This window comes from Crocodylus porosus, unplaced genomic scaffold, assembly GCF_001723895.1.
Source record: "Crocodylus porosus isolate Cpor-Errol unplaced genomic scaffold, CroPor_comp1, whole genome shotgun sequence".
NCBI classification, from domain to species: domain Eukaryota; kingdom Metazoa; phylum Chordata; order Crocodylia; family Crocodylidae; genus Crocodylus; species Crocodylus porosus.
In genome coordinates, this window is record NW_017728948.1 from 31278688 (window position 1) to 31292147 (window position 13460).

Genomic DNA, 13460 nt, shown 5'->3' on the forward strand with positions numbered 1-13460 from the left:
CCTCCTGCTGCTGCTTGCACCCCAGGAGGGCATGGGGTGGAGGGTGTGCCCACAGATCTGTCCAGGATAGGGTGGGCCAGCTGGAGCTGGAGCTGGAGCTGCACTGGGCTCTTCTCAGTGGGAGCTGGGCTTGGAAGTGTGGTGGCAGCACTGGGAGGGGGAACTATGGCAAAATTTGGGGTGCTTACAGCCCCCCCATAGTTCCCTTTCAATGCCACTGTCACCACTGCCCACCCCGAGTCCAGCCCTCGCTGAGAAGAGCCCAGTGGAGTCCTGGCTCCAGCCCACCCACCCTGCCCCTCCCTGCAGATCTGGAGGCATATGCCCTCCCATGACCTCCAAGGGTGTGCACAGTGGCAGGAGCTGCATCTCCCCACCCTGCCTCATCAGGGCAGCACCCACCCCTGTCCCACTACCTCCCTCCCTCATGTGGGACACTTTGATTTGCCCCCCACACTCTTTCCCTTTCCCCCCCCCTTCCACCACAGTGGACCTACCAGCTGCATGCAGCTCTCCACCCTGCTGGGCTCTGCTTCTTGCCACCTATGTGATGTGCCATGCTGCATGCACGCATGAGCATTTATCAGCCAACTTATCAGCCACATCAAGCTGATTTCCAATACTGCCAGTTTTCTTTATATTGGTACTGATCTGATAGTGAACTGTTGTATCGGTGTACCTCTAATGTATGGGTCCAGATGTTGTCTCTAGAGTCTTTCTCTGATAATTCTAGGTTCCATGTTCATGGATGGTTAATTGGGCATTAATATTTGTAAGTATAAAAAAAAAATTAAAATAGAAAATGGTACCATTTGATGCATTGATTAGTTGATGATGATTATTTTCTAGGCATGCCTGTGAAAAATAACATAGCAGCTCTACGCCAGTCCCCAGGCCAGAATGGCACCAGCTTCCACGGCTGCATCCGTAATCTGTACATCAATAGTGAACTGCAGGACTTCAGAAATGTGCCACTGCAAGTGGGAATTCTTCCAGGTTGTGAACCCTGTCACAAGAAAGTGTGTGGGCATGGAACCTGCCACGTTACCAGCCAATCAGGCTTTACCTGCGAGTGTGAAGGAGGATGGACTGGACCACTTTGCGATCAGCAAGCCAATGACCCTTGTCTTGGAAATAAGTATGTCTTTTTTCAAGATAGAGCTATAATTTAACTATTTTTTAAGCAAGATATAAATGTATTGTGCACATGAGAGTAACACCGAGTCCGATATTGGATCACTGAAGTATTGTTCTTTATGAATGAAACTTCCCAGTACAAAAGGTCTGACAGTGGTGCTATATACCATTTAAGCCTTCCTGGAAGCTCTAAAACTACAGAAAGCAAGGGGTCACGGATGCAATAGGCATCCATATCGCCATAATTTTTTTTTAGAATAGTTCAGAAAAAATATGTATTTCATTTAATTATTATCTACCATGAACTAGTAGTTACTTGTATGGATATAGTTACTACATTGTCCCCGGACTCTGCTGGAAAACACGTTATTAAGCCAGAAGATAGCAATGATGGTAAGACAAGGGTTATCATTTTGTTTGCTTTTTAGTTGCATATTCCTGCTAGATACTATACAGGCTATAATAACATTCTCATTCTTGGATCATGAGCTCCCAGCACAAGGCAGAGCTGAAATTCAACTGTCTTAAAGTGTTCAGCACCACAATTTGTCATTGCCTTTTACCCATACAGTTGTCCTGACCACAATTAGCCAAGCAGCCCTTCTGGCAGAGCAGACTTTTCCAACCACTACTACTGATTTTTCTATGCCATAGCCTGCCTAACAAAAGAAGTTTGTGAGTGTTTCTTCCTTTATTCGTTTTCAGTATTTCAGACTACCACCAAATTCCTTTGAGATCCAGTAGCTTTATCTTGGGTTTCACTCGAAGGTACTGCTAAGATTTTCTTTTGATGTTCTGTAATGACATCTGAAGGTTTCAGTACCCTAAAGTTTATATTTGCACAACTTGGAGGCATTTCAGCATTTAGTATAGACCCCATTTCTACTTTCTTATTCATAGGGTTTATTTTTTGAGATTTCACTTTTCTTGAAATCATAAGAAGCACCCCCGGCTTCTTGAAATACAGTTTTATCCGCAGTCATATCTAAGCAGGTCTGCTTCACATAATGTGAAGATGTCACCCCTTAAACTTTGCATAGATAAACCCTCTCAGCAGCTTCCCTGAACATTTCTTTTCTACATTTTATAACTTCCCCATCACTTTTGTATCTGAGCATTTGTAAGTAGCGCAGTAAACTCTGTGGCTAACACTGGATTTGTGTAGTTCTTTTTTCCTCTCCCATCCTCCCACACAGAGGGTGATTTATGTGAGTACAATTTATGCTTTTAGTAGGGTTTTGTTGTGTTTTGAACCTTACATGCTTATACAAATTTGTTTGAGAAGGCCAAGTTGAAGCTTTTAATTTTGTGTTTTGAATACAAAAGGTTTGTGATGGTCTAGAGCTCCTGTGGGTATTTTTCCACAATCTCAGAGCAGCTCCAAACAATGCCCTGTACCACTGAATTTTATCCTAATGGTTTAAGAATCCATTGTGCATAAGAAGCAAAGCTGTCAACAATGGTCCTTATTCTGGAGTTGCAGGCAATCTCCTATAGATGCTGGACCCAATCCATTGAACAGCTTAGAAAAGTATAGATGCTTCACAGTAGGTATGCTGTGACCTGTGACATGATTTGAAGTAGGCCTGAAGTGTTTAATGGATCTGTTGGGGTCACGCCTGTGCTAGATGCTGAAATTTGATATTGGCATAGATCCAGCCACCCTTTAAACTGAACCTGTTAACTAACCACTAGTTGTCTTGATAGATATGACACCATATCTGGCTGGCTTTGTAAAGTATGGCAGGGGTATCAATGAATAATAGAACAGATATAACTTGGATGGTGAGTTGTTTCTGCCAAAGGACCAAACTCAGCAAATGCCAACAACCCAAAAGCCAAAAGAAAGAGGCACTGTACAATTGATGGCAATGTCCTCTTCAGCAGTACTTTCCTATCACCTCTTTATGCTCACCATGCTAAATTGCTTGTGGAGGATCAGAGTTGTGAATGTGGAGAAAAGTATCGCTCATATTCCACTGATTTGTAGACTGGGACAGAATTTTCCGATTGAAACTCTTGTTGGTGAAAAATGCATATTCAAAGAATCCATTAGGTGTATTTTTTCAGTTTTTCTAAGACCACGTGATATAGGGCGATGAAACATTAGAGTAGTCCATGTAAGGCCATGTTAGGCCACATGACATGGGGAGGAGAAACATCTGAGTAACCGTGAGTTAGACAGCTGAGATTGCTTTCAACTCAAGCCATGAGCTGTCACCAAAAGTGTCTCCCAGGGAAGCAGTATATATATATAAAGGAAGCCTGTCTAGCAAGAAGAATGTTACAGGAAATAAGTTTATTTTTTCTAGGAATAAAGCCATTGACCTTGTGTCACCAAATGAAAGAGGGAATGGATCTTATTCCAAGGAACTCCTGAGGCTTACTACACATTAATTAATGTGATTGGAAATGTGTTCATGTACACAGGAATCCAGGCATGCAGCTCAACTCAAAGCCTTTTTACCTTAAGCAAAATTCAGTGTACCACAAGTCCACTGGAAGAGGTTTATCTGATCTGCAAGCAGACAGTTGAAGTAGTCTTAGTACCTGTGGCAATCTTAATTTATCCTGCAGTCTAAGCATATCTTGAAATAGGCAGCACTGACTAGTTGTGCAGTAAGGAACTGGCTGGTAGATTATAATACCTGAGGTTGAGAAGAACAGTACATGGGGAAATGGGAGACTTTGTGCTCACCTACCAATCTGCCACTTCTTGAAAGGATCAGAAAACTCTGAGCTGGGGAGATTCTGACCTGTCTCATTCTGGGAAGCCAAACTCTCAGGAATGAGGACCCTGTGAAACAATACTTTTGAAGTGCACAAAATATGGGCAAGTATCATTCTCTCTTGTCTTTTCATGTTTAATACTAAAGACTTTGTTCATTTAGGTCCTGATTTTGTATTCCTTGTACACTTCACTCTTGCTGAAAATTAAAGCAGGTGAGATATGTTGGATTTAATAATTGTGACCTATACAAGTCTTCCATAACACATCTACAGTGGCTGTTTTCTGGCAATAGGAGAATAGTATTCTCTACAGCAGTGTGTTTTCCAAACCACTCATAAAAAGCTTTTATACACTACTTCAGTGCATCTCACTGAAAAGTGCATTAAAAAGTCTATAAGCAATTTGTTTTTGAGCACAATCCAAACTATTTGTAATTAATGTTGCTTAGCTTAAACTTTGATGAATAATTTATTTTTATTCTCTTGGCCTTGTTTTCTCTGTAGATGTGTGCATGGTACCTGCTTGCCAATCAATGCATTTTCATACAGTTGTAAATGCCTGCAGGGACATGGGGGAGTCCTCTGTGATGAAGAGGAAATGCTGTTTAACCCCTGCCAGTCCATCAGGTGTAAACATGGCAAATGTAGGCTTTCAGGCCTTGGGAAACCATATTGCGAATGCAGCAGCGGATACACGGGGGACAGCTGTGATAAAGGTAAGCCATTCAACATATTCTAATATTTCATGTTAGAAAGAGTCCTTTTTAAACATGAACAATCAAGCCATTGCCAATCTTTTTTCCCCTACAATCCACTCATGGTGTTTTTTTTGTAAGTATACTGTAAAAGGCTTGTCTCAGTGACATTAAAAGCCTAACCTGTTTGCCCATGAATTTAAATAATTATACTTAGATTTTTTTCATCGAGTATTTTGCTGTGAAAACATTTCTCTCTTTTTTTTCCCTTTATTCAGAAGCACATTTTCCCTATATATAACTATTACCTTTTACCTGCTGTATCTTTCTGTATTTATTGTTTCTCTGCCTTCTTCAACTGAGAAGCCAAATCCAATGATTCTGCTCCTAGTTTTATCACAAACTCTACTTTTGACCTCTCAGCTTCAACTGATTTATCACAGCGAATTATGCAGGTGAGATGGATAAAAACAGGATGACTTTTTCCCCTACCTTTTTCTTTTTTTCCTTTGTCTATCAGAGCTTCCCCCCTCCCTCTCTCTCCTTTACCCCAGCTGGCATTTATTTTGTATTGTGCATCGATGTGACTAGAATAGAGGGATATTATGGTAGAACTTTTAACAGATGTCTCATTTTTAGTTGGTTTTATACCTCAGTAATTTATGAAGTTAGTGGAATGTAACTTGTATTAAATAACAGATTGAATAATATTAAACTCCATGTCTAATAAATTAAACTGCATGCTCTGTAAAACAGTTCCCTATGGTAAATAGAGCCAGCTGCAAGCAGAATAGGAACAGAAGATGTGTATGTTTGTAATAATAAAAAAAAGATTTAAGCTTCAATTTTCTTGTCATTGTAATAACGTTGTATTTATGGTTTACATACCTGGTATAAACTTCACAGAAAATAGCAAAAAGAAGAAATAAAATTCAGCATTAATAAAATACCATTTCACAAAACGGTTGCTTTTCTTATATAAGATGAAAGTCAAACATTAAAAAAGCAGTTACCTATTGATATTTTACATTTTCTTGGTGAACTCTGTCTTGGGCGTCATTCTGTGACTTGTGTATGTCATATTTGTTTTGTTATGTTTTTTTACAGAAGTCTCTTGTCGAGGGGAACGAATCAGAGATTACTACCAAAAGCAGCAAGGATACGCTGCGTGCCAGACGACCAAGAAGGTATCGAGACTAGAATGTAAAGGAGGATGTTCAAATGGGCAGTGCTGTGGACCGCTAAGGAGCAAGAGACGGAAATACTCTTTTGAATGCACTGATGGGTCCTCATTTGTGGACGAGGTGGAGAAAGTGGTAAAGTGTGGCTGTACAAATTGCCCCTCCTAAATGTGCCCCCCGTCACACTTGTCTTTTGAAAATGTTGTATACTTATTGACCGTGTCGGACTAATTAATGCTTCATAGTGGAAATATTTGAAATATATTGTAAAATACAGAACAGACTTATTTTTTATTATGGGAATAAAGACTTTTTCTTCATTTGAAAAAAGATTCAAGTGCTTGAACTGAGACTTCTTATAATCAAGAGGAGCTTTGAAGAAAAAAAAGAACCTGGTAACATTGAAACAGTGATGGCAAACTTAACTGCTTTTAACACGGATTCTTCTTTATAACATGCTGAAGATACACTGACATTATACACATGTGACTTGCAACCTAAAGCTCATTGATGAACAGTTGACCAGAATAAGAGGCTTGCCTTTTCACTTTCATATCAATATATTATATTGTCTTGACAGACCATAGCAATCACTTACCTATGGATGATGAAGAGTTATGAGTGAAAGAAATCAGATTATACAGCTATAACAGATGTATGTGATGCATTTTGTGTGGCAAAATTATTGACCATCTTGGGAAGATGGGGGTTCACATAATAGATGGGAGAGTTTAAGATGTGAAAATGTACTCTAATCCTAAAATCTCCTGATGGTGTACACATTTGTCAGCATGTTAGCAAAAGAAGCATACAAAAAGTGTCTTTCTGCCTTTTTTCCAGTATTAATTTTTTGTAATATAAATGTTATGGGATGATAAAATAGATTATTGATGGATAAATTAGTAATAATATGAATTTCTGTTTCTATGAGTTCTAAACAACTTTATACAGTATTCAGTTTCATTGAGAAATATTTATTGTATCAAAGTACATTGTACTTAACCTTTTTAGGCCATCCCTTTTACTGTTTTTCAATGCTTTAATATATATTAATTTATATTTGTCCTGGTATTTTTGTATTTTGGTTTTTTTAAAGACTTAAAATCAGGATTTTTGCAATAGAACTAACATAGCATGTCATCTTGGGGTAAACGTTTTTGGTCTGATTCTTTATTTTTTCCTTAGCATCTGACCACTTGGTGTCACTGAATCTGAAACTGAAAGTGATAAGCCTGGAATTTTTATGTTGAGCAAACATTCAGGACACCTCCCAAGAACTTGTAATGTATGAGAGAAAATGTCTTTACACTAGATGGCAATTGTTTAGAAGTAAATTTTCCCTATATATACAGTAAAATGGTGTGTAGAAAATGACACTAGAAAGTAGACCTCCACAAATTAATATTCCCTTTGAGCTCCTTACCTTTTCTAAAATAAGAAAAAAGAAAAAAAAGGCTGTACTTTCAAGAACTGTGAGTTTTTCCAGATAATAAAACTACTTTATTGCCCTAATGTTCCCCATGTTAACATGTTGCTGCTAAATTACAATGTAGGATTGGTAACATTTAATAGTGGGTTTTGTTCTTCTTTCATTCAAACCCAGGGTACCCTGTAAAATGCAGATTTTTTTCAATTTCATTTTATTTTTTACAAAAAAAAGTTAGATGTACATGTGTAATTCAGTGTGCTTCGTCTTATTTGGACTGATATCAGTAATGCTACTGATGTTTGTAAATTAAACAGATATTTACTTCATTAATAGATTTTCTTTGTATTCTTTTGAGAATTTTAACTTGTCTCACAGCCTTTAACTAAATATCTGTAGTTGCAAAGAATATTTGGCAAAACTAAAAATACAGCCCAACCCCAATTCTAGCCTATGAATATCTGACAAGCTAATAGAGAAATTTCTGTGCAATTTTTACAGCCTCAGCACTACAAGTGGTATCAACTGAAAATGCGAGTAGTGTGGATCATGTGTCTTTAGGAAAATCTTGGCCTAGCTATAAGTTGAACAGAAAAGCATCAAATCTACTACAGTGGCAAAACTTAAAGCAAGATTAATGAAAAACTTGTAAATATATTATAAGACAATAAAACTTCATATCTCCCTTATATTTTAAGGAGCATAAAAATGGCAAATCCATTGTAACATTTGAGACACTACTTTGTTGATTTTTCATAGTTTGTTTTTCTTTGTCTTTTCCTTTGAATTATTGGACAGTTGGACAAAATAATGTTTTTGAAACTCAAGTTGTTTGTTTAACGTTTGAGAATGCCATGTGTCTGTTGTCTGGGATGTATTTTGGAATTTGTCTGACCATCTAGTGAAATAGGAATTGGCCTGTGGCTTTTCCTGCAATTACTAGGATTTCTAAGCAAGCAAGTAGTCAGCTATTCTACCTGTGTGATAACAGGGATCCTGGTTTTCTCTGTTTAAAAATCGCACATTTTCTGATAAAAAATTGTTGCAAATTCTCTGATTAAAAACCCCAAAATCTGCATTTTTCCACAATTAAAATGAAACACCACTCATATATATAAATATAAAAGTATCAGTTGGCCACAGTGTTTTCTTGATATATTCACAATTTTAAAGCAATTTGGAAGCTTACCAGTGCCTCAATCACTATAATAAAAGTAATTCTAAATACTTTAAAATGTTGGCATTCGATTTTGGGTTTTTTACCCTGGAAAGTTGGAGTTCTCCCTGCCCCCTTGCTCACCAGGATGCAAGTCCAGCTGCAGGCATCCCCTGCCACTACTTTGTGGTGCTGAGCACCCTGATATGCCTGTGCCCTGTCTATGCCATTGTGCCTCGCTCCCAAGCCACAACCCCCCAGCCCCCCAGCCCTGCTGGTGCCACTTACTCCCAACCTCCAGCCCCCTGGCCCTGCCAGTGCCCTTCACTCTTCACCCATAGCCGCTTGGCCCTGCTGGTTCCCATCACTCTCCAGCCACACCCCGCTCCACCCCCCATCTGCCAGAGCTATGGGGCCAGGGGCCCAGGTTTGAAGCCACCTGTCTGCCCAGCAGTGCCTGAGCCCCAGCAAAGCATGGAGCCCAGCTCCCTACCTCCTCCCCCGATGGGTGGCATGGCTGGAACAGAGCCCATGGGTGGTGCAGATGTGGGCTGAAGGCCACAGGCTCAGGGCTCCCTGCCCTGCTGCCCTCCTCCCAGAGGATCCACAGTCCAAGCTGACATGGCAAGACAAAGTGAGCTGGGGAGGCTTGGTGCTGTCACCAGGAGGCCCATGTTGTCATAGTGAGGTGCCTCTGCCCACCTGGCAGCAGTGGGAGACACAGCTCCACACGTAGGTCAAAAAAATGATTGGAAAACAATACGATCAGAGTTGAAAATGCACTAGTTTGTGTACAACCATGAATTTGAAGACAGAGAATTTGAAATTGATGTAGAAAAAGTAAAGAAATCTGCAGAACCAATGGGCCTTGTTATACATTATACATAGCACATGTTATATTTAGATCATAGTAAGCATTAACGCAACTTAGAAAATGTTCTGAGCAGTTCCATGTTAGTGCTCACTGGGTGCATCTACACATGTGTTTAAGTTGATGTGATAAACTCTGGTGCGGTTTACACCTGGGCGGCTAATCCCAGGCGCAGCGTCTGCATGTGTGCCTGGGACTACGCACATGCAAATGTTTGAGCTGGGGCAGAGCAGCCCTGGGCTGCTCTGGATGATAGCATGGGTGGCAGAGGGGCTAGCTGCAGCATGAGGGTGCTGAAAGAACGGGGTTAGGTAGCAGGCAGCCTCCACATTTTGGCACGCCCTAGCCAGCCCTGTCACCCTCTACATGTGCTATCCCCATGTAGAGGGTGACAGGAGGGACAGCATTATCCTACAGCGAAGTTAATTAATTTACTGCACCGTAATACTGGCATATGTTTAGATAGTGACACTCTACTGCCAAGCAATAAAGTGCACATGTAGATGTACCTGCTGGCCATGTTAAGGTGAGTGCAGACATGCAGTGTGTGGCACCACAGACCCATCTGTGGCACTGCACATGCAGGCATTCCTTGTCCTACTATTCTGCAGTGTGTGTGTGTGGGGGGAGGGGATGGTTGACCCCAGGAGATCCAAAGTACAAGAACCCACTCCAAAAACAAAAAAAACAAAAAAAAGGCAGGACAGCCCAAAACCAGAGCTTGGCCAGCCAGAGCCATGCTCCAGTGCCAGGCAGGTTTCCTACCATGGTTACAGCCCCAGGAGGCCCCCAGAATCCCAGGTAAGGATGCTGGGTCCAACCCAGTGCTGGTCCCAACCTTCCCTACCCCACTCAGGGTAATTGCCATGCACCAGAGCACGCATGGCATGGGCATTCCCCAGGGACAAGTAAAGTGGCACAAGGTGTGCTGCTGCTAATTGTCCTGGGGAAACAAAAGTCCACACTCATCTTGCTGTGCCCACTATGATTTAAATATAAATCACAGAACTGCACTGGAGTCTGGAATAAAAAAAAAAATTACAAACACTGCAGTGATCTGGAATAATGCTAATACGCATACTTTGTAGTTCATTTTGTTATCCTCTTCACAGCCTATGAAGGGCTCAGCATTTTGCAGTTAGTATGCTAAGGAAAAAAAACGCTATTACAAGCGTCAACAAGTAGGGTACTTATTCACAGAAAACTTTAAAGCAAGTTTGTCACAGCTGAGTTGCACATTCAGATACTTGAGGCATATTACAATAAACTTCAATTAATTTAGGGAGTTGATCTTTAAAAATGTATATGTTTCTATTACTGCTGTGTTTAGGTTTGTACCTATACTGCTACCTTCTTTTCAGCAGACTTGCATCCGGTCATATTGGAGGCATTTTTTCAGAACGGTATTTCTGCACTTTAGGAGTTAGAAATATAATTGCGCAGTCTATTTCAATGCAATGTTGTTATCACAAAGATAATACCTATTATCACAAAGATATCTATTAGCACTGTTATAACTAAGATATTATCACTAAAATGATAACTGTTTAGATTTATCCTCAAGAAACCTACAATTTCTATCTGTGCCCCCAGGCAATAAAAATTGATTTTTCAAAGGCTTCATTTTGAACCCAGAAAATGGAACTCACCATAGTTTTAAGGAAAAAGAGATATCATTTTTTAAATTTAATTTGTATTGCCTGGTGCACACACCCTAGTATTTAACTCACAGATGATGGCAAGGTCATTGGTCATGGAAGAAGGTACTGTCCTTATTAACAATTTACTTTAACATGATGATTTTTTTTATTATTTTAAGTCTTTACTAAAAATATATACTGAACACTGAAAGTTTTTAAATGCAGAGATTAGTGGGGGAGTTATGAATGTATCAGCGGCAGGACTTGAATCAGCCAGAAAGAATGAGTTTCTTTCTAATCTCTGCTAAAGTAACAATGGTGGGTTGATTTCAAAGCCAGTTTATGACTTTGCAGGGCCACGTACCTGAGACCATGAAAAAAATACTACAACAGCAGCTGTTTTCTTGCAGCTTGATAGTGCATGAAGAGTTTTATGATGGGGTATTTATATTGGGATGACCCTGACCAGTAAGAAATATCTGTGGGATTTCTGTTAGATCATACAACTAATGACAATCCACATAATTCTGTGTCAAAATATTTTGATGCAACAAATTGACAAAAAAAAAATCATAATGAGTGAAGGCTATCTGTTTATCTTGGAAAACTCTTACTGCACAGCTTTTCTGAACAACAGCAAATCCAGCACAGTCAATCTAACCTGAAGGAACTCCATAATGAATGTGACAGAATATAATAAATGAGGAAGTTTAGGGGGAAAAATTGGAAGTATGTCTGTCAGGCTTGAGAATGATTCGTTGCAGAGATGAGTAGGATTTGGGTCACGTCAAAAGAACTGAGGTAGAAAACGTGTGTTTGGGGAAGAGACCAGTTACTTTTGAGAAAAAGGTTAAAAAAAATTAGATTTATCAGAGATGTGAGTGGTTTTTCTCACTGAACTTACGAATTTTGGGGGACTTGGTCAGCAGATTTTTCATTAAAAGATCTGCCCTCTGGTTGCAAGGGTTCACACTTGACTTAATTGTTTTGTTTGGAAAAAAAGCCTCTTATGAACGGTCTCAAAATGACATGATTTGGTACTTTTGCTTAATCCCTTTCCCTTCCTCTTTAGAAACCAGTAGTTCTCTTGGTTCATTTTGTCACTCAGTAGGAAGATAGGTATCAGCACTTGCATGTGCCCACATTAAAATGAAAAACCCAGCACATATTTCAGCTTTCATGAAATAAAATTACCCAGTTGAGCCATGCAAGGCTCTTGGCTCTTAAAAAAGCCATTTCTGCACTGATGTTGTATCTTCAATCTGCTTACTGTCCCTGAAGTGGAACTGAGAGATGGCTTTGGTAATCATGACTATGTTGAGGCTGTCAGAGGTAAAGTAAAACTGAAGTGCTTGTCTGCCTGATTGGCATTCTGGAAAGCTGACAGTTTTACTGTGTATTTTAAGCATCATATTCTTGGGAGACAGAAGCGAGGCAGAAAGTTACAAAAACATCTGAGAGTAGAGAAGATTTCATGTTCTTTGCAAACACATTTCCAAAATTGAAAATTATAGGCTCTGTGGCCCTCAGGTAGGTTGGAGGCCCTTAGATCAGGATTGGAGGTTATGTTCTGGCAGCTGCCAAGCTGGTGTCTGTGGGGTGAGGTGGTGGCCACCAGAAAACTTTAGCCTGAGAGAAGATATTTAGTCAGTGCTCAATGACATCTGTCATCTGTGCAAAGGCAGCCACAGTGTAATGGGTAGCACCTTGTACTTTAAGTACAGTGATTTGAGTTCAAACCTCAGTGGAACTAAGGGTGGAAACAGATGTCACCTTTGTGCCCTGGGAGCACTTGCCTACCTTTCCCTGCTTATGGAGACGTGCCCCAAAAATCCCAGGAGGCATGTCTCTGTAAGCCGAGCAGGCACTTGTAGGACTTGAGAGGGGCCCGATCCTGCTTAAGCATTCCTGGGATGTGCAGGACTGGGCCCCTCAAGCCCCAAGAAAATACGTTGACCCGCACATCAATGAGCAGGACAACGGGTGATGTGTGTTTCACCCAATGAAGTGAATCAGGTATTTTGGGATACATCCCAACACAGCTGATCGGCTTCATTTGGTGATGACTGTTGCTAGCCTGGAAGTCGGTTTGGGGATAGTTTAGGAATAGCACATCTTGTATTTCTGTAGGGGACTACATCAGTGGTTCTCAACTGGGTTGCTGCAGCAGCCAGGTAAAATTACCCTGCATGTTTCCCCTGCATTAGGACTCTCTAACTGGCCTAAAGCAGGCAGCAAAGCTGCCTCATGCCATGCTATTCTTTCTGATCCATGCCCCCTATGTTGCTCTTGGAAACACAGGGGAGTGGAACTGTCCCATCCACTTCTGTGTCTGGGAGGTGATGGTGGTGGTGCTGGACCAGAAAGGTTTGTTTGACCAACAGCTTCTGGCTGATTTAGGCTAATCAGATGGCCCTAATGCAGGTGTAACACATGCACATGGCACAGCCCTTCTTGGGCTGGCTTTGCATCATGGGACAGTTTCATCGCAGTTCCATAGTCCTTCCTGACAGTAGAACTGTTGGTGCTGCCTCAGTTTACCTGGGTGCTTTCCAACTAGGGGTACTGTCATATTCAAAAAAGTGGTGGTGCCTTGAGCCTGAAAGGTTGAGCACCAGCAGGCT

The 13460-nt window shown here is 40.7% G+C and overlaps 1 protein-coding gene across 3 annotated transcripts in view; it reads left to right on the forward strand.

Annotated features, from left to right (window-relative positions):
• SLIT2 (slit guidance ligand 2) overlaps window positions 1–8208 on the forward strand; it is a 446646-nt gene extending 438438 nt beyond the window's left edge. Inside the window, exons 34-37 of one of the 3 annotated variants that reach the window (XM_019552853.1) lie at window positions 850–1138; window positions 4433–4583; window positions 4929–5017; window positions 5670–5856. In XM_019552853.1, coding sequence (XP_019408398.1) covers window positions 850–1138; window positions 4433–4583; window positions 4929–5017; window positions 5670–5769 — 629 coding nt within the window. In that variant the 3' untranslated portion in view covers window positions 5770–5856. Of the gene's footprint in view, window positions 1–849; window positions 1139–4371; window positions 4584–4928; window positions 5018–5669 lie in introns of all 3 variants that reach the window. The other 2 variants (XM_019552854.1, XM_019552852.1) reach the window with 2 other exon arrangements.
• Window positions 8209–13460: the final 5252 nt, after the last annotated feature.